The 21622-nt window shown below is 41.6% G+C and overlaps 1 protein-coding gene across 2 annotated transcripts in view; it reads right to left on the bottom strand.

The window, feature by feature from the left end:
* Thada (THADA armadillo repeat containing) overlaps positions 1-21622 on the bottom strand; it is a 284103-nt gene that overhangs the window by 191367 nt on the left and 71114 nt on the right. For both annotated transcript variants that reach the window (XM_085833257.1, XM_029471016.2), the window contains 3 exons: positions 20883-20996; positions 19165-19287; positions 13925-14016 (listed from right to left, as the gene is read on the bottom strand). In XM_085833257.1, coding sequence (XP_085689383.1) covers positions 13925-14016; positions 19165-19287; positions 20883-20996 — 329 coding nt within the window. The remainder of the gene's footprint in view (positions 1-13924; positions 14017-19164; positions 19288-20882; positions 20997-21622) is intronic.

Below are 21622 nucleotides of genomic sequence, written 5' to 3'. Positions count from 1 at the left end.
CACTATTGAACCATTATATTTTTATAATGATAAAAAGTTAAGTGTTAAACGCCCAGCTTGACAAGACCTAGAATCACTGAGGAGCTTGGCAAGCCTCTGAGTATGCCTGCTGAGGGACTGCCTTGACCACGTTGACACAGGAAGACCCATCTTACCTGGGCATCACCTGAGCTGTGTAAATGGAGAAAGGTGACAGAGCAGCACCATAGCTTCATCGTCTCTGTTTCAGGCTCCTGCTGCCCTGATGTTCCAGCCATGGTGAACTATACCCTGAACTGTGAACTCAAATAAATCCTTTCTGCCTTAAGTTGTGTCTGTCAGAGCGTTTAATCACAGCAACAGGAAAAGACATTAAGACATCAACTTGCTGGTAAATAACCAAAATGAGAAAGTACCATTCAAAACACTTCTTGAGTGTTAACACTTTAGAGAAAGCTTAATTAAATCATAAAGAAGATAAAGATGCTGGCCTATACTAAGTTTTTATTTTGGTTTTTGATTGGTTTTTGTTAGTTTATTTTTGTTTTAGTGAAAGCAGGGCATGTCTTATCTGTAAAGATCAGTGACATTGTTTCTTGAAGTTATCACTTCATTTCCAAATATAAATCTGGAAGATAGTGTCAACACTGCTCTGTACTTCCTTATTTTGGCAGGGTAAGGAACTCGATAAAGAAGAACAGTACACACAGGAAGAAAACATGGAGAAAGGAAAGAGTTTGAAGCATGCAAGCTTAAAGCCTGGGACCGAGTTCTGCTGGAGGTGCGTTTGTTCAGAGGATAAAGCGGAAACTGTAGGAGCAGCAGCAGCCTCATCCTGAGGGGAGGGAGACAGAAGCCAGGGTGCTTCCCCACCTTCCTGCCTGTGCAGTTAGCTGGAGGAAGCAGTCCTCGGTGGGTCACAGCATTGCTCTACTTGTCCTCAAATTCTGATTCTATTCTCTAAGTGTCTGAGCCCTGTCAGTGCCCACAGGCTTGAATGAAGGGACACCAATTCTGTAGACATGGCACAAGCACAGGAGCGTCTGGACTGTGATGGGGGTGCTGAAGGGATCGACTGAATAAAGGGGCAGAGATGACACCTCTGTGCACCTGAAGACTCAGAGACCTCAGTAGTCACAGAAATGAACCAGCAAACATGAAGATGGCACAGAGCTGAGTTCTGTGCTCACAGAGGGGAAACTCTAGCCCTCCCTCCAAGACTCAGCAGATAGATCAGGCCCTACCCATGCAATGCAGCTAGTCTACTCTTCTCCTGGTCAGCCCAACTGGTCTGCCCTGAGCCAGACAGCTTCGTGCTCCTTCTATAGAAGCAGTTTGCATAGAATATACAGCTCAACAATTACAGGACGGAAAAGAAAAACTTGGCTGCCAGAAAAAGAGAGATTATTCAGGACAACAAGACGAATTTGAGCAGAGAGGCCAAAAATGTCAGATTAAAATACCACATTTTATTTAAAATGAATGTGGATTTGGGACCCAGAAATAAAAATAAATCTAAAATACCAATTCCAATAAACTTGTATTATTTGACTTCACACAGTTTTACCTTCCAACAAGAAAATCAACATTGTAACATATGGGTCAAATTCCAAAGTAAATCACAGTTTGCTATTAGCTGATAACAGATCAGCTATTGTCTTCCTTTCTTTCCTAGTGCTATGCTAAGGTACCATGACCAAGGGAACTTATAAAAGAAACACTTTATTGGAGAGTTACAGAGGGTGAATCCATGATAGTCACTGTGGGGACCGTGGCAGAAGCCAGGAACACACTGCTCTGGAGCAGTAGCTGAGAGCTTACACACTGACCCACAAGCATGAGGCAGAGAGAACCAGCTAACTGAAAATGACGTGGACAATGCCCATCTCCAGTAACATAGCTCCTCCAACAATGCCACAGCCATACCCTTCTCCAACAGCTACACCAACAGAGGATCAAGCATTCAAATATATGAGCCTATCAAAGTCTTCAAACCACCATAGCTATGATGCTGGGAGACATTTCATTTTGCAAAATAGCGTTGTCAGTCTCAGAGAGTAACTATATCATAGTCAGAATCTCTATTTTAATGTTTACCACACCATTTATCTGAAAAGATGTACTTTCTTTCTGGAAGTTAAATACGGGACAGATGTAGTTTGTCCCTCAAAGGTACATATACTGGAAGTCTGGCGCTCGGCATAACAGTTCAGACGTGATGGAACCAGTAAAAGAAGGTAATGTGATCACAGGAAAATTACACACTCACGAGTGGACTATGCTGTCTTGAAGGATGGATCACCTGGCAACAGAGTAGGTCATAGTACAACAAGGCCGCCCATACACTTGGCCCTGATGTCTGTGCTGACTTTTGTCTCCGGAATGCCACGTTCATGATTTTGACCACTTGCAGCCACCAGAATCCTAGGCCAAGCTTTATGTATCACCTAGCCTCAGGCAGTCTGATTCAGAAACACAAAATGTACTAAGACTAGACGACACTGCTTTTAAATGCAAGATGATTACAAAAATGATGTGTATAAAGTCACAGAAAACAGCCTCAGTTCAACATTTTATAATTATATGTAGAAAAATATAAAAAGAAAATAAACTTTCTTATAGGCTAAAACAAAATACTGCATATATTATCTTTCAATATTAAAGTCACTATTTCTGTTTGTTTTGTTTTTTTTTTTTCAAGACAGGGTCTTACTATACAGCTCTAGCTATTCTGGAACTTACTATGTTGAGCAGGTTGACCTCAAACTCACAGAGATCCCCCTGTCTCTGCCTCCCAAGTGCTGGGATAAAGGCATGCGCCACTATGCCTGACATCTCTATTCTTTATAAAGACATCTTCAGAGCTCTGGAGATGGTCTAGATTCTGAACCCTAGATGAACATAGCAATTGACATCATTAATTGCTTAGTAAACATCCACCCCCAACCTTCATCACTCCTGTGAGTGGAACTTAACTTTGGTTGGGAAGCCGCCCCTCTCAGAGCAGTTACATGCCTCAAAAAAGGGCCCAGAGCCTATCTATTTACTCACCACTGTTCCTGGGCTCAGCTGCTAACTAATTTTCTCACATAAACACACACCAACTCATGACCTGATTAGGCCCTTGGCGTCCTAATTAGTTCCCCAACCATGCTATGAGAGCATGACCAAGAATCAAGACTTTGGAAAAAAGGAATGATCTCTTCATAATAAAATGGTTGAAAATATGAAGCTTTTTCCTCTCTGGGAAGCGCTTTAATTTGTAAAGAACTTTTAACATCTCTGACAGTCAGGACTAGAGCGTCTAGTAACCAACAAGTTCAAAATTATCTTCTCTTTCACTAAACAATACAGTCCTGGAAGTGTAAGACCATGGCGTGAGCCACAGTGCCCAGGTACAGAGTAAATAGTCAATACAAACGCTATCAACCATAGTCTAAAAATTTAGTCTGCAACAGCATTCAAATTCCTCAGCACTAACAGGAACGGTTTTGGGGACTAAGTTGGAATGAGAAGGGAACACTCCCTGTGCTCTAACGAAGCTGCTCCTCAGTGTTTAACCTTTCTGACTCTGCCCTCTCATTTCGAAAACAGCCCTGTGGTCTGTCTGTCTGTCTGTACAGGTAGTGAATGTGCAACAAGCACTGCCTGTAACCCTCCCGATAAATGAAGATTTATCTCCTAGGCCTGGAAGCAACCCTGACGTCTTAAATTATGTAATCTTGGTATTACATTATATTAGTCTGGCTCGTATAAAATTTAAGCTACAAAAACACCAAAGCAAAGAAAAAATATTTACTCGTGCTTTTCTAAGATACAGAAAGAGGATGCATGCATTGCCAAAATTCCATAGAACATGCTCTAACGAAAACAACACTGCCTGAGTTATTCGAGCAGGCCATGGCCTGAGGCAGTACTTAAGAACAAAGGTTGCGTGGTCCATGCAAGAGTCAACGTTTAAGAACACAATGACTAAAGCCCTCTTCAAGTTCATGAACGTATTACCTTTCAAGAATTTTTTTTAAGTTAAAATTTTTATTTGTGGCTTTCTTCCTACAATTCTTGAACCTGAGAATTGAACAGTTACTTAAGATATGGATCTCTACCCTGGCTCAAAGGGTCAGCATAGACTTCACTCTAGTTGTAAGAGCGACTCAACAACAGCAACACGGGTCTCGAGCCTTATTTCTCAGTCTTTAAAAGCAGTCACTTTTCTTCTCTGGCTAAAAAACAGAAACTGAATGCTCTATAAATGTCTGTGGACGATGAATGGATGATACCTCAAAACCATATCAAAACATGGGACTCTTGATTTTTAATCACTATTTAAAAGCCTATGATAAGTGAAGTATCTTCTTAGAAGAATAAAATTCATATTCTACAAAAGAATCACTGAATACAGCTTTGTATTATTGTTACTACTAGAAAAACCTGCAATTTAAAAAATGTTCTAGTCAAACTAATGTGAGCTAAAAAATAATCATTGGCTTTTACTGCTAGTGCTACTCATGATCCTGAGCAAATCTTTCCTGTAACTCAATTTTCACATCTACAAAGTGTGAAAAGCACTACTATGTCTTAGGATAAAACCAAGTAATGATGGCTGTTATAATCAAGACTGGCTTTAATTAAAGACATGAATGAAAAACATAAGCATGGACTATAAAAAATATTTAGTTAAGTCTAAAAGAAATCACATTACAGGAAAGAATTTTTATAAGCCCCCAAATTCTCATCCCATAGCACCCAGCTATTATCAAACATAAAAGTTTTATAGAGTTAACTGTAAAAACGGCAAATGTCTAACAGCAGCACTGACACCTTGTTGGGGTAAGTCAAACTGAATCCAAGACTTCTACCTTCCTGGTTCTGGAATCCTTGGTACTGAAGCCCATCTTCCATTACCTCCATAGGCATGGAGTAAAGGGGGCCTGGTAAGGCCTAGCCCGTACAAACACAGGATGGGTAACGGGCAGGGAATCAAGGGAACCTCTCCTGCCCTTCAACAGACTCGAACACAGCAGATAATCATCAACCCTTCAGTTTTCCCAAGGACATGGAATTAGTGTGTGTGCGCATGCGTGTGTGTGCGTGTGCATGTAGGTATGATGGGGAGGGGCAGGGTCAACTCTGTAATCACTCTTTCCTTCTGCTTTCATTGTGGGTTCAAGAAACTGAATTTACATGTTCAGGCTTATGAGACTCATGCCTTTACTGGCTATGACAACTTCCTTTTTCTCCTCCGTCTTCTCAAATTATTTTAGACAAAATGTTGTAACCAAGGCTAGCTTCTAACTTAAAAAAAAAAAAAAATTAGGACTGGGGGAGATGGCTCAGTGGTTAAAAGCACCAATTGCTCTTCCAGAGGTCCTGTGTTCAATTCCCAGCAACCACACGGTGGCTCACAACCATCTGTAATGGGGTCTGATGTCCCCTACTGGTGTGTCTGAAGAGAACAATGGTGGTGTACTCATATTCATAAAATAAGTAAACAAATGTTTTAAAAATATTTTAGATTTTTATTATTTTATGTGTATTAGAGTTTTGCTTTCATATGTGTCTATGCACCACAGTTGCTGGTCTTTGAAGTGGTAAGCTTCCATGTGGGTGCTGAGACTCGAACCTGGGTCCTTGCAACAACAATACTCTTGACACTGAGCCAACTCTACAGCCCTAGCTTCTAATTCTTAAGAATGAACTTGAGTTTCCAGCCTTCCTGTCTTCCCTCTCAAGTGCTGGGACTTTATGCATGCATCACCACCTGGGGTTTCAGTGGTACTAGAGCCTGAACCCAGGGCTCTGCGGACGCCATGCAGACCTTCAATTAAGCTACATCTTTAGAACAGCATGGAATACTTCTGATCCCTATCTGTATTCTAGTACCTGGTCCAGAGTAAGGACACAACAAATGCCCACTTAGTGAAGAAAATGAGAATTCTTTTGGAAAAATTCTGGTTTCAGTTTGGCCGAATAAGTACTTGCTGCAAGCTACTATACAGTTCAAATCAAACAACCTATTGTGAATTCTAATAATTACATTTTCAAAAACACAAAAGCCCACATACTCTACAGCTCTCAATTTTAGTTTTGAGAATCCAGTTCTTCCTTCAACAATGGAGTAGGTAACCACAGAAACGTGTGGAATCTGTTTTCCTAGAAAACATGAAAAACAAGAGAAAAGTAGTTCTGTCTGGCAACTGCTTCACAATCTTCCAGTAAGCACAGTGCTGGGCTGAGTAAGACACTCCTTAGAAGATGCTGGCACATCTGTGCCACCAAGATAGAAAAAAAGTAACTAAAATGGTCCTGTCCTTCCCACACTAGAAAGTAAAGCCATGCAGTGTCCTTACACAGTCACTGAGATCCTGTCCTTCCACACTAGAAAGTAAAGTCGTGCAGTGTCTTTACACAGTCACTGAGATCCTGTCCTTCCACACTAGAAAGTAAAGTCATGCAGTGTCTTTACACAGTCACTGAGGTCCTGTCCTTCCACACTAGAAAGTAAAGCCATGCAGTGTCTTTACACAGTCACTGAGGTCCATGTGCAGTGTCTTTACACAGTCACTGAGGTCCATGTGCAGTGTCTTTACACAGTCACTGAGGTCCATGTGCAGTGTCCTTACACAGTCACTGAGGTCCATGTGCAGTGTCCTTACACAGTCACTGAGGTCCATGTGCAGTGTCTTTACACAGTCACTGAGGTCCATGTGCAGTGTCTTTACACAGTCACTGAGGTCCATGTGCAGTGTCTCTACACAGTCACTGAGGTCCATGTGCAGTTTCCTTACACAGTCACTGAGGTCCATGTGCAGTGTCTCTACACAGTCACTGAGGTCCATGTGCAGTGTCCTTACACAGTCACTGAGGTCCATGTGCAGTGTCTTTACACAGTCACTGAGGTCCATGTGCAGTGTCTTTACACAGTCACTGAGGTCCATGTGCAGTGTCCTTACACAGTCACTGAGGTCCATGTGCAGTGTCTTTACACAGTCACTGAGGTCCATGTGCAGTGTCTTTACACAGTCACTGAGGTCCATGTGCAGTGTCCTTACACAATCACTGAGGTCCATGTGCAGTGTCTTTACACAGTCACGGAGCTCCATGTGCAGTGTCTTTACACAGTCACTGAGGTCCATGTGCAGTGTCTTTACACAGTCACGGAGCTCCATGTGCAGTGTCTTTACACAGTCACTGAGGTCCATGTGCAGTGTCTTTACACAGTCACGGAGCTCCATGTGCAGTGTCTTTACACAGTCACTGAGGTCCATGTGCAGTGTCTTTACACAGTCACTGAGGTCCATGTGCAGTGTCTTTACACAGTCACTGAGATCCATGTGCAGTGTCTTTACACAGTCACTGAGGTCCATGTGCAGTGTCTTTACACAGTCACTGAGGTCCATGTGCAGTGTCTTTACACAGTCACTGAGGTCCATGTGCAGTGTCTTTACACAGTCACTGAGGTCCATGTGCAGTGTCTTTACACAGTCACTGAGATCCATGTGCAGTGTCCTTACACAGTCACTGAGGTCCATGTGCAGTGTCTTTACACAGTCACTGAGGTCCATGTGCAGTGTCTTTACACAGTCACTGAGGTCCATGTGCAGTGTCCTTACACAGTCACTGAGGTCCATGTGCAGTGTCTTTACACAGTCACGGAGGTCCATGTGCAGTGTCTTTACACAGTCACTGAGGTCCATGTGCAGTGTCTTTACACAGTCACTGAGGTCCATGTGCAGTGTCTTTACACAGTCACTGAGCTCCATGTGCAGTGTCTTTACACAGTCACTGAGGTCCATGTGCAGTGTCCTTACACAGTCACTGAGGCCCATGTGCAGTGTCTTTACACAGTCACTGAGGCCCATGTGCAGTGTCTTTACACAGTCACTGAGGTCCATGTGCAGTGTCTTTACACAGTCACTGAGGTCCATGTGCAGTGTCTTTACACAGTCACTGAGGTCCATGTACAGTGTCCTTACACAGTCACTGAGGTCCATGTGCAGTGTCTTTACACAGTCACTGAGGTCCATGTGCAGTGTCTTTACACAGTCACTGAGGTCCATGTGCAGTGTCCTTACACAGTCACTGAGGTCCATGTGCAGTGTCTTTACACAGTCACTGAGGTCCATGTGCAGTGTCTTTACAGTCACTGAGGCCCATGTGCAGTGTCCTTACACAGTCACGGAGGCCCATGTGCAGTGTCTTTACACAGTCACTGAGGTCCATGTGCAGTGTCCTTACACAGTCACTGAGGTCCATGTGCAGTGTCTTTACACAGTCACGGAGGTCCATGTGCAGTGTCCTTACACAGTCACTGAGGTCCATGTGCAGTGTCCTTACACAGTCACTGAGCTCCATGTGCAGTGTCTTTACACAGTCACTGAGGTCAATGTGCAGTGTCTTTACACAGTCACTGAGGTCCATGTGCAGTGTCCTTACACAGTCACTGAGGTCCATGTGCAGTGTCCTTACACAGTCACTGAGGTCCATGTGCAGTGTCTTTACACAGTCACTGAGGTCCATGTGCAGTGTCCTTACACAGTCACGGAGGTCCATGTGCAGTGTCCTTACACAGTCACTGAGGTCCATGTGCAGTGTCTTTACACAGTCACTGAGGTCCATGTGCAGTGTCTTTACACAGTCACTGAGGTCCATGTGCAGTGTCCTTACACAGTCACTGAGGTCCATGTGCAGTGTCTTTACACAGTCACTGAGGTCCATGTGCAGTGTCCTTACACAGTCACTGAGGTCCATGTGCAGTGTCCTTACACAGTCACTGAGGTCCATGTGCAGTGTCTTTACACAGTCACGGAGGTCCATGTGCAGTGTCCTTACACAGTCACTGAGGTCCATGTGCAGTGTCTTTACACAATCACTGAGGTCCATGTGCAGTGTCTTTACACAGTCACTGAGGTCCATGTGCAGTGTCCTTACACAGTCACTGAGGTCCATGTGCAGTGTCCTTACACAGTCACTGAGGCCCATGTGCAGTGTCTTTACACAGTCACGGAGGTCCATGTATTTGGATCTAATAATGTTTTTCCAGACACATTTCCTTCTTACACTGTACAAAATCTTTCTATGCATTTCTCTTTAAGAAGACAAAATAAAGAAAGTGCATAGCAATAAATCAAGTTTTATTGTCCTTTTTAGATTGGATTTCTCGCATGTACCCAGGTCTACTCATCCACTGTGCCTTTTAAAGAAAACTTCCCTTCAATATTCCACTTAGCTTTCCATTTATAAATATCTACAGAATTCAGTACTTGTATCATGTTATGCAGATAATGATGGTATATATTTTCCATTTCACCTGGTTCCCAGTCTCAATCTTTGTGTCCTCAGCTGAACTGTAAGCTCCTTGCTTCTAGACCAGGCTTCAGGCCCTCATTTGCTCCTCTCCCAGTTAACACAGTGAACAGTGCTAACAGTTCACAGTAGGTGCTTGCCATGAGCGCCACACTGCATTAGGAATGTGCAAACGCTACCCTAATTCACTCTCTTCCTCTCCACTGTGCATATGGATGTCATATGGTCAAAAATAAAGCTTTTCAGAAGATTATCCATCGACATTGGTTATAGAGCTTGAATAAGACTACTTGAAGGTTAATTCACATAGGGTTTAATGAAATCGGGGAAAGACCGACCTAGAGTTAAAGACCACATATATTTTGCTTCTGCTGTATGAAAGGAAGAGTCATGAAGGACCCCCACCCTCCCTGTGCAGATGGAGCTGTTTGAGAAAGCATGGTCAGAGCTCTGAGTCAGGCTGAGTTCTAAGTCTGTTAGATGACAAGAAACACAGGAAATGGCTTTTAGAAAATCTAAATAAAATATTACTCAAGAACACAACACATAAGGGGCTGGAGAGATGGCTCAGTGATTAAACAAGAGTATCGGCTGATCTCCAGAGGAACTGGATTCCATTACCAGAACCCACATGGCAGCTAACAAGCACCTGTAAGTCCAGTTCAGAGGACCTGACTCTTCTGGCCTCAGTGGGTACTACATGGACATGTTGCACAGACACACAACACACGTAGGCAAAACACCCACACACAAAATATAAATAAAAAATTTTAAAAACTCGCCACTCAATCCAGGGAAGGGAAACTCTGTGGTTATACAAATATATGAATGGCCGTCACAGCTTTATCTGTTAACAGTTCAAAACCACAAACAACACAAGATAGCCTTCAATAGATGCACAGTTTAAAACATGCAGACAGATAAAATGGACCAAAGAATACATATAAAACACGGCCAATGAGCTCAAAAAGTACCTTTATTTTAATACACTTACAAAGGAAGATGGACTCTCGATCACTTCTTTATTTATGAAAGTAGGTTTTGTTTGTTTGTTTGTTTTACCCAACTATGTGGCAGGTCTATGCACTAGGAACTGCACTTAACCGAATCTGCAATTCTAAGAACTTTACGGAAAGCCCGAGCTTAGCATTTAAAGAAGGATAGACAGCAGGGATACTCCAAGAACCCTCATTTTACAGAGGAAAACTCCAGGCACAGAGAGATCAGCTAGAACTTGTTTCAGTCAATTACTGCAGCCATCTGGGGATAAAAGCAGGAGAAACCAGTTTCTTCTTCCTTTGTTTAGCACCAAGAATGTGTTTATGAAGCAAGTCTGTCTGTTAGTCTCCTACATGCAAGAGAGTATGAGAGGCACCAAGTATACAAACAATGTCAAGACACTGACAGCTAACTTTTCTCAAAAACCTGGCAGCACGGATGCAGGGCAAGGATGGCAGAAGCAGGACAGAAGGAATAGCAAATGCGTCTGTGTGCGTGCAGGACTCCAGCCCTGTCAGAGGAAAAGGCAGTCTAGTGCTTAGTTCTCTGCTCACAGTAGCCCCACGAGGACAGAAGCCTAGGCCTCAGTACCCTAGGATGGTAGTGGGGAGAGGCTAAAGGGGTTTATGAAGGTCACTGCCAGTGGCAGCAGAAAGCCTAGAAACCAAGCTGTTTACTCCAAGAAACAGGATTTTCACAGCTGATGAAAAAGGCAGGTGTTCTTTTCCTGTCGACTCCTTCCTGACCAGTAGCACACAGCTGTAGTTCTCTGGAAGAGCAGCGACCGTGTGAAAGCAAACATCACCATCCTGTGAGATGTCACCAGGTGAGTTAGCTTACCCGACTGCAAAAACCAAAAGTCAAGCCATCATTTCCAGCAAACACCAAACAATAGACGGAAAGGCCTCAGTATGAACAAGCAGATGTGCACTGCAGCAGAGAGCGACGCAACTAAGTACATCTCGTTTGCAGACCGACTGCTGCTGCAAACTGGAGGCCATGAAGGCGTTAGAGTGCAGCTCCAATGACAGTAAGACAGGCTTCCCAGTTGGGAGAAAGCAGAAGCCTGTGTAAGGATGGTCCTGACAAACCTTCAGATGACAAACATAAGGGCTCTGACCAAACTCGGCCATCACACTGAATAAAGAATCCATTTCCTCCTTTTCCTCGCTTCCCTTCCACTGCACTAGAACCATTCGGCTTCTTTCTCTCCAGGAAAGTTCACATTTCCTACCCTTTCCAACTCAAAGAGAATCAATGTACAGAAGGAATCTCCATCAGTGTAACATTGGTAAAACCATGTTTATCACTGCCATATTCTTCCCCCCTTTCAACCTAAATTAAACAAATCTCATCATTTTCTCTAGTACATAGTAAAATCTGTATGCACTTCACAACTATAAGAAGAAACCAATTATATTTGCTTTTCCAAGACAAAGTTCCCCGTAGCACAGGCTGGCTTCAAACTAGCTATGTAGCCCAGGCTGACTTTCAGCTCCAGATGCTCCTGCACCGGCATCCTGAGGACTGAGGCTACAGGGCTCAGTTTGTATCACCAGTAGTCACGGTTTTATAAGCTGATTGAACTATGTGGAACCTTAGCACACTGCAGAATTATGCCCCAGGTGCACAGACCTAAAGAGAAGCAGCACTAGTCATTTTAAACTACTCAATGGACAAACTACTTTAAGAAAAGCAAAAATTATCATCATCCTTCCAAACAAGCAATGTTTTGCTTTTGAACTACAATTTGGATTTCAGAACAGACTAAGAACTAGAGAAATGCCTCAGCCATTAAAAACAGTTGCAGCTCAATTGTGAGAATCTGGGTTCAGATGCCAGCACTCACATCAGGTGGTTCACAGACTCTTGTAACTCCAGCTCCACGGGGCCTGATGCCCTCTTCTGGTCTCTGTCGGTACTGCATACATGTGTACATATTCTCACATAGATACACAGAAAAATAATAATGATTAAAAAATAGTCTAGTATTTTCATCAAATTCTTAGGTGATTCATAATTATATCCAGTTACCTCCCTTTTAAATATATGGTGAGTTTTACAGAGTGGTAAATAGATTTTTAAATTACAATTCAGAGTGACACAAAGTTCCACTGACAGCACATATCTCATAACCTTTTTTTCCTGGGAGACATGGTTTCCGTCTGTAGTCAAGGCTAGCCTCAAATTCACAATCCTCCTACCTCAGCCACTCTAGCACTGGTATCACAGTGGTATGCCTCAGTGTCACAGTGTCTAGCATACTTTTTAATTCCTAAGACTTAGTTCTATCACAAGAAAATATATTCTGTGCTGGAGAGATGGCTCAGTGGTTAAGAGCACTGTCTGCTCTTCCAGAGGTCCTGAGTTCAAATCCCAGCAAACACATGGTGGCTCACAACTATCTGTAATGGGCATTCGATGTCCTCTTCTGGTGTGTCTGAAGACAACTACAGTGTACTCATATACATGAAATAAGTAAATAAATCTTAAAAAAAGAAGAAGAAGAAGAAGAAGAAGAAGAAGAAGAAGAAGAAGAAGAAGAAGAAGAAGAAGAAGAAGCAGTAACAACAGCAGCAGCAGCAACAGCAGCAGCAGCAGCAGAGAAACACTGTGGGTGCTGGAGGTGCAACAGATCATCTTAGGAGTGGTGTGCAAAGCATCCAAATGACGTGCTGATAGCTGGGCAATAATGGAGCAGGCCTTTAATCCCAGCACTCAGGAAGCAGAGGCAGGTGGGTCTTTATGAACTCAAGGTGGGCCTGGTCTACAGAGAGAAGTCTAGAACAGGCAAGGCTACACACAGAATCCCTGTCTAGAAAACAAAAACCAAAAAGAAAAAGGGAAAAATAAATTTTATTCTTTAAGTAATTAGCCTAAAACTTAAATTTGGAGCATGGCAACCTTTTTAGGTGAGAGGGAAAACTAAAGACCACTTAGCCAAGCAAACTGGATCCTCAGTCATGGTAAGGGAGCAACTGAACACAAAACAACAGTGACACCTGGTGTTAGACAAGCACCAACTCCTCTGCAGTGGAAACAACCCCCTAGTTAATTGCTTCTCTTCTAGAAACGGATACAACCTCACCGTGCATTTAAATTGTCTATAATCAAAATGTGTGCACAGGTTCACTAAAGATATCATGTCAAGAGAAAATATATCCCAGAGAGTAAACTCCAAAAAGCCAGAAGTACTGATTCTTCCACGTGTCTGAGTCTCTAACTTCTCCACATACAAAGGAAAAAGGAGTCAGTACATACACTGAACACATACAAAGATGGCTACGTCTCTACCTGGACACGACAAGATGACGTGCTGAATAGTTTTTTAAATACAACTAGAAAGAGTAACTGGGGGCACTTCATCAATACTTGAAGAAGATAACAAGTACAGACAGAAGCCTTGCTTATGTACCCAGAGGTAGTCAGTCTGCACTACTTACTGCCCTGCAGCCCTGCCCTGCTCCTGCTGCCTCCCAAGACCTGCTCATTACACAGTTGATCCGCCCATGGATGCAGACTAGGGTATGGCTGAGCCCACTGGAGCACTTGTACAGTCTTAGCTCACTGACGACTCTGTGAATCAGCACCTACATTAGCCTGAGCAGGCTGTGTGAAGGTGAGGTTGCACTCGGCTTACCTATTTGTTTTGGAAACTTCATCCTTTCCTCTCTTAACGCCAAAAACTCTTGTGATCAAGGAACTAAAGAGAAGTGTGGATGAATTTCTCACCTAATGTAAAATAAACAGAAAGTAAGAGTTAGAAAGTAGTTACGGCATGAAATCCATTTATAATGTTTAAACTAGATATTCAAAATCATTACCTAATTGGGTGTGGCTAAAGAAAATAAGGATTGTGTTCATAAAAAAGGCAACTGAGAAAAAAAATTCTGATAATTCATTCAATGACTTCCTTTTCAGCTGTACCAGCTGTGCAAGTCCAACCACTGCACACAACAGAGACTTTTCTAATACCATATTTCTAAAACCAAAGTGGACTTTTACTTCCCACGTCTGACAATGAGCACACCAGGGAGACCCGAGCTCCTCCTTTCATCTGTGAAGGACACTTGTGAGGTTTAACTTGATAGAATCCATGAATTAAAGCAGCCAAGACAGCGGTTAGTATTCAGGATGGTATTATTAATCTTACAATGCCAATTAGCCCCTCAAGTAATTTAACTCAGAAGATTTCTTTTCTTTCTTTGTTTTTAATTTATTATTATTTTTCCCACCCAAAATAGGGTTTCTCTGCATACATAGTCCTCCTGTCTGTCACGGAACTCCCTCTGAAGACCAGACTGGCCTTGAACTCACAAGAGTTCAAGAGTTCACCTTCCTCTGCTGGGACTAAGGGTATGCAGTTCCATCACACAGCCTCTGAGATTATTTTATGATGATTGATTAGTGAAAAGTAAAACAACCAGTCAGTGCAGCACAAGCTGTAAGACCAGGATTTGGGAGGTCAAAGCAGGAGAATCATGAGCTGCAGGCCTGCTTGGGTAATATAATGAGGGTATATAATGTCTTTCAAAAGAAAAGGGGGGAAGATCATGTGGAGAGATGGCTCAGCAGTTGTAGGACTGGGTGTTTTTGAAGAGGACCCATGTTCAGTTCCCAGCACCCATCTGATTCCTCACAACCAATCACAACTCCAATTTTAGATCTAATGCTGTTTTAACTTCCTTAAAAACAGGCAGACATGTGGTGCACACATATACATGCAGGCAAAACATTCACACAGGTAAAATAAGCAAATAAATCTCTTAATAAAGGAAAAACTATTATGAATAAAGCATAATTATTACTCCAACATACTAACAGAGCCTATCTTCACTAAGCCATCATGTCAAGATCCTTCAGAGTCACAAAAAAATCTTCACTATCCTAATATTAGCCTTCCTCAATTATCTTATCAAATGAGTGAGCACTGCGTTATACCAGAATCATGAAGAACATTCAGAATCAGAAATTTTAAACTTCTATAACAGAACCTATAGTAAAAGGAGGCATCATCATAATAATGTATGTCAACTAGTAATATAAGCAGAGAGATTATCAAAACTAAGAATGTGAGCCAGCAAAATGGCTCAACAGATAAAGGCACTTGATGCTAAGTCGGATGACATAAGCTCCGTGCCTGGGACCTCTCTGGTGGAAGGAATGCTAGGAAACACTTTCCCATGTGTCCTTTGTCACTTTAATATCGTCTTTGGAGAAATGCATGTACTTTTAATTGGGGTGTCTTTTTCTTACTGAGTTTTAAATAACCTTTATGTAGAATGTAGGATCTTGCCCATGCTAGGCAAGTGTTCTATCACTGACCCATAACCCCAGCTGTTACTTTGTTTTCTTCTGCTTTTTAATAAGCTCTTAACAATTATAATGTGACTGACTGCTACACATGAGCTGTATAATTATGTACGCAAGCACAGGAAAGTGCAATGCATATTTTTGAAGAAGGTAACAATAAAGGCAGTACAATTAGAAAGGGGCTTCCGAAGCCATTGCACTGGGAGCCACAGACTCAGCTGTCCAGAGTGCTGGCAACAGAAATGGCAGAGCACTGTGTCTAGGCCAGTTAATATCCAGCTCAGGCTGACTAGTGGCCTCCAGGGAACAGAAGACCAGTGTTGCCAGATCTTCTGTGTTTTTCAAGGGAAGCCAGAAACCTCAATTTTTATGTGAAATCTCACTATTTGGAAATGCTGGCAACAAATTAAAGGAAAGGGAGGCACCATCTTGTGAGCCAAATAAAACACAGGAGTAGACCACATCTGTCCTAATGGCCACCCACTGCCACCTCTGCTCTAGATGTGTGAATTGCCAATTCATCCACAATCACCGTGAAAATGGACTTTATACCATTCACAGTGTAGTCCCTAAACCACACAGAGATTTCCACTCAATGGTAGGCAAATCACAGAGCTCTTGTTGTAATAAGAGCAGTCAGTGTCCCCAAGCAGCACACCATCAACTGTCACCTGCAATTCTATCACTGGGATGCCCCTGCCTCAGGTCAGACCTATAGTACATGAATATTTGTTAGTGTGCTGTTGTTGCTGTTTTTACATTCTGTGGATGGCTTTGATGTGCATTTCCCTAGTGACAAAATGCTAGGGAACACTTTCCCCTGTGCCCACTGATTACTTTAATACCTTCTCTGGAAAATGCATGTACCTTTTAATTGGGTTGTCTTTTTCTTACTGAGTTTTAAATAATCCTTATTTAAAACCCAGGGTCTTGACCATGCTAGGCAAGTATTTTATTATTGACCCACAACCCCAGCTGTTATTTTTTTGTTTCATTTTTTTTTTAAAGATTTATTTATTTATTATATGTAAATACACTATAGCTGTCTTCAGACATTCCAGAAGAGGGCGCCAGATCTCGTTGCGGATGGTTGTGAGCCACCATGTGGTTGCTGGGATTTGAACTCTGGACCTTCGGAAGAGCAGTCGGGTGCTCTTACCCACTGAGCCATCTCACCAGCCCCCTCATTTTGTTTTTTAATAAGACATGATCTTGTTATGTGACCCAAGCTATCCTCTTGCTCCAGTTTCTCAAGGACTGGGATTATTGATATAAACCTGCCATACTTTGGTCATTTGAACATGGTATTAAACAGGTGTTAGACTAGTCATACAGGAAGGAAGAGTTTATTCTGGGTTACAGTTCTGTCATGGTACAGAAGTCAGGTGACAGGAATAGGAAACTGGCTGGTCACACTGTATACATAGGCAGGAAGCACAGAATAAACAGGAAGTGGGACAAGGCTATAAAGCTTCAAGACCTGCTCCCAGTCACCAGTTTTAAAGGCTCTACCGAGTAGAGTTTCACAACCTTCCCATACAGCGACACTGTGTGGAAACTCAAGTACTCAAACACATGAACCTATGGGGCACCTGGGTTATTAAAATCTCAGTGCCAGGTAGAAAGGCCAGAGAAGTCCCCAAACAACAAAGGCTAGTGCATTGTTCTTCGTTGTCTACCAGGACTAGAAGGGAAGACTCTACTGCTGAAGGTACGACACACTGTGGGTAAAGGAATCCACAGACTCTGAAAGACCTACGAAGATATTAAGAGCTGCTCTGTTTGCAGACCATCATTACTAATCATTTTAGAAGTGCAAATCAAAGCCAGAATGGGAGGGGCTAGGGAGTTAAGAGCTTTGCTGCTCTTGACCGAGGGAGGAGCTAAGTATGGTTCCCAGGTCCACACGGTGGCTCACAAACATCTTTATCTGCACTTCTAGGAGATCCCATGCCCTCTGTCGACTTCCACAGGCACCAGGCATGTTATGGGGTACATGTATACATGTGCAAACACAAAACATTCACACACACACAATGAGTCTGAAGATTTTTTTTAAAACCAGAATGGAATACTTTTTCACACTTATTAGAACGGGCTTTCAATGAGGTTTCACCACCTCACACACACAAAATTAGCTCATTTTAGTTAGTTCTTACAACATATTAGACATATACGCCTACACAAGATTGTTTGGATATTTTTGAGAGGAAGCCCCTATGGTAGAAAATATTATCTAGTATAACTCTACATGAGAATAATCAAAGCTTAGCATTATATATGACATGAGAAAATCAAAACCGAGTCTCTGTAAAGAAGCAGCAACCATTATGCTGGCATTTCTTCCTTACAGACACAGCTAGAGATTGACTGTGTCTTAGGAGTTCATTGACAACGATTTTTCCTGAAGAGAATAATTTATGTGAGTCAAAAAAATTCAATAAGAACATAAAAATCTAAAGCTGAGTATCTTCCTTTTCTCAATCGGTTTTGAATCTTCAACGCCAACTTTACACCTAAGAGATCATGTGTTTTATTCAAATCCTATTAACAATTTAAAAATACAGGGGAATGCTGGGGTGATGAGGCAGGAGTGGGTGGGGGGAGCTCCCTAACAGAAGCAGAGGGGGGTTACGACAGGGGGTTTGCGGAGGGGAAACAAATAAAGAAGAAAGAAAGAAAGGAAGGAAGAAAGAAAGAGAGAGAGAGAGAGAGAGAGAGAGAGAGAGAGAGAAGCTCTGCCGCTGTAGGAAACAAGTTCTAACAAAGGGAGCTGAATGCCCACGTGTTACAGCCAAACTGAGAGCAGAGATTCCGACCACGGTCATTTACTGCTTCATCACTCACAACTGAAAACTTGAAAACAATCTCAATGTCTATTGATATCATCTTATCAACAGAATAAGGAAAAATGGTCTATTGGCATACCAGAATATTATTCAGCCTTAGAAAGTAGAGAAATTCTGATCCATGCGACAACATACTAGAAACACATCAAACACAAAGGGACATATATTGTATTGTTTTACATATTTGATGTGCCAGGGCAGGCAGATTCAGAGAGAAACCTCTGCAGGAGCACAGGAAGGAAAGAAGGAAAGACCAGGAGTTGGTGGACAGTCTCAAGAACCCTTCTATTTGTAATGAGAAGGTCAGAAAACGGGCAATAGTGCCAACTTCTCTGTACTTGATGCAGTGAGCTGTGCATACTTACAGATGGCTGAAGTGGTAAATTAAAAAGTGATAATGGACTATTAAAAGAGGTAGCAGCCTAGTATCAATCACTGTGTATCACAGAGAAAACTATAGCAGGAACAGCCCAAAGATAAGACTATTAGAAAGCGCTCACATTTTATGTGGCGTACGTTAAAGACACACAAATGCCATAGAAACCACAAAATAAAGTCATTATCAATTAGAAGCCAACAAAGGAGAGAAAATGGAACCATAAAGGAATAAAAATGTATCCTGATCCAAAATCATCCCCTGAAAAAGTTACAAGCTTATAAAAACCTACTATTCAAAAGCATAAGTAACTCAGTGGGGATGCATGGCAAGAACACTCACTGCCCAGACAGGGGATGTAAAGCCCAGAACTGCAGCCTTAGCTCCACCAGCAACATAGGGGATGATGTTTTCTCCCAGACGGGTATCTCTGAACAAGGCTCTGAGAATATTTAAAGCATGAACCTAGAATGAAAAGTTCAAAAATTAGTGATGGATTTAAAACTATGGTAATTCTAAATATGTACACAAATTACCAGAAATGTAGAGTTCTCAAATAAACTGTACATTTAGGAGAATACCCCTAAGAACTGAACATCTACGTAAGCAGTTTACAAAATGAACAATGCAACCAAAAAAGCTTCATCCACTGAACATATGCACAATTCTGTGCCTAATACGTAAGAGTAGCAGGTTCTTTCCAAAGATACATGGAACATTTAATTTTAAAAAATGGTCATAAACCCATTCACAAACAGAATCTCAATAAATATCAACTACTGCTATCTTGTAGATTATGCCCTGATAACAGAGGAATTGGGTAGAAATACTGTTTTAATATTTTAACAAAAATGCATTTTATTTTGCTTTTTGGTTTTTTTCCCTCCAAGACAGGGTTTTGCTACATAGCCCTGGCTGTCCTAGAACTTGGTCTGTAGACCAGGCTAGCCTAAAATTCACACATATCTGCCTGGCTCCCTAGTGTAAGTCTTGAAAGGGTATATCATCACTGCCTGGCTGAAATAAATACATTTTAAAACGCTGGTCAAGGGGTTGGAGAGATGGCCCATAGCACTGGCTGTTCTTGCAGAAGACCCAGGTTCAGTACTCACAAGGGGGCTTACAACCCCAGTAACAACTTATCTAATTCTAGTTCCATGGGATTTGACAGCCTGTTCTGACTTCCATAAGAACCAGGCACATACACGGTACATATACATGTAGGAAGTCAAAGCATACATACACATAAAATAAATAATTATTAGAAATATTAAGCAATATTCAAAATATTTTAATATTTATAGTTGAATACTACAAAATCTTTTTGTTCTATTTCCCAAAGAATTATGTTACAGTAATTGGCCCCTATGTATGTATGTATGTATGTATGTATGGTGTTTAATCAGCACCAGACTTCGTCACAGTCACAGTCCACATGACGGCCCATGGCACCTGACACCACCTAAGACTTAAAATCCTATCAAGTTACTTCTCTTTTCCCTCACTGAGCACAGGCCTCCCACAGTGCAAAAGGAGCTTCCTACTAAAAGGTACTTTCCAGGGATGGAAAGGTGCACAGATTCTTCTCTATCTAGTGGTGGGGAATGGTTGTGAGCAGTGTTTGAACCCAAGGAATTAAAATATTACTTAAAATTAAAATATAAAATACTAAAATTCCTACATTACATTTTAAAGAAAGATTCAATTGTTCAGCTACAAAATGTACATTAACTCAAAAAAGCTCACACAAAATTCAAGTGTGACTCCATTTTCATTTTCAGGTTTTTAGGTATAATAGCAACACTGTGAAATATCTTGTCAAATGAATGTTTTCAAGAGTTTTAAAGTTGTCCACTTTCATCACTACATATCAACCATGGCAAGTTTATTTTGTAGATAAGAAAGACTAAAAGGGGGAGAAAACAAAAAAGTAAAAATAAGCCAAATCTCTAAACACGTCACAGTAACCTGTCTTCAGGAATTCTGTATCTTCAGCAGATACTTTAAAGAAATAAAGGTAGAGGAGAGATTTAACGGAGACTTAAGTCCTCCGTTCTTACCTGGGGGACTCTGCCCTTTGAGTCATCTGCAGACAAAGCCAAGGAGATCAGCTCCCTCATTGTTATTTTCAGCAAGTCCATTCTACCCTTCTTTGGTTCAGATGCCAACAATGCCTATGGGGGAAAAAATCCCCAAATCAAGGGGCTTTTATTTTGCACACACCTATTTGCTGGCTTTGGAATCAATCCCCAAATTTAAAATACCCTCTATTAAAAATAAGACTATTGAAGTAAGTTAATTAAGCCAGGCTCCTTTAACCAGGTAGCTTAACTTTTCTAGCCTGTTCCTGTATAAAATTAGGTTACATGTCAACTCCACAGCCCCTTCTGTCTGTTGGTTAATTATATAATAATAAGCAGCTGGTGAATAAATGGTTCTGATTGGCCACTTTGTAAGGACCAAAATTAGGTAAAACATCAGATACAATAAGCAAGGCATTCAAATAAGAAAATTTTCTCTACTTAAATAATGACAAAAATATACTGGATTAGATTTCATCTAAAGGTTTATAGTCCCTCTAGAGACTAATTAACAATTTAATTATTCACAGAAGAGTTAGTCTAATCACACCACAGCATTTGAAACAACACAGGACAAAAAGAAACATTACAAACTCCAAGGGATCATGCATTTGGATTTCAAAGGAGTGTCTTGCTTACTGTGTGACTAGCATCCCATAACATACCCATAACATAATAATGGACTTTCAGCACTTGAGGCAATGTAATAAAAATGAACG

Source organism: Mus caroli, unplaced genomic scaffold (genome assembly GCF_978045245.1).
Source record: "Mus caroli unplaced genomic scaffold, Mus_caroli_1 scaffold_18, whole genome shotgun sequence".
NCBI lineage: Eukaryota > Metazoa > Chordata > Mammalia > Rodentia > Muridae > Mus > Mus caroli.
This window is presented reverse-complemented; position numbering and strand designations above follow the sequence as displayed.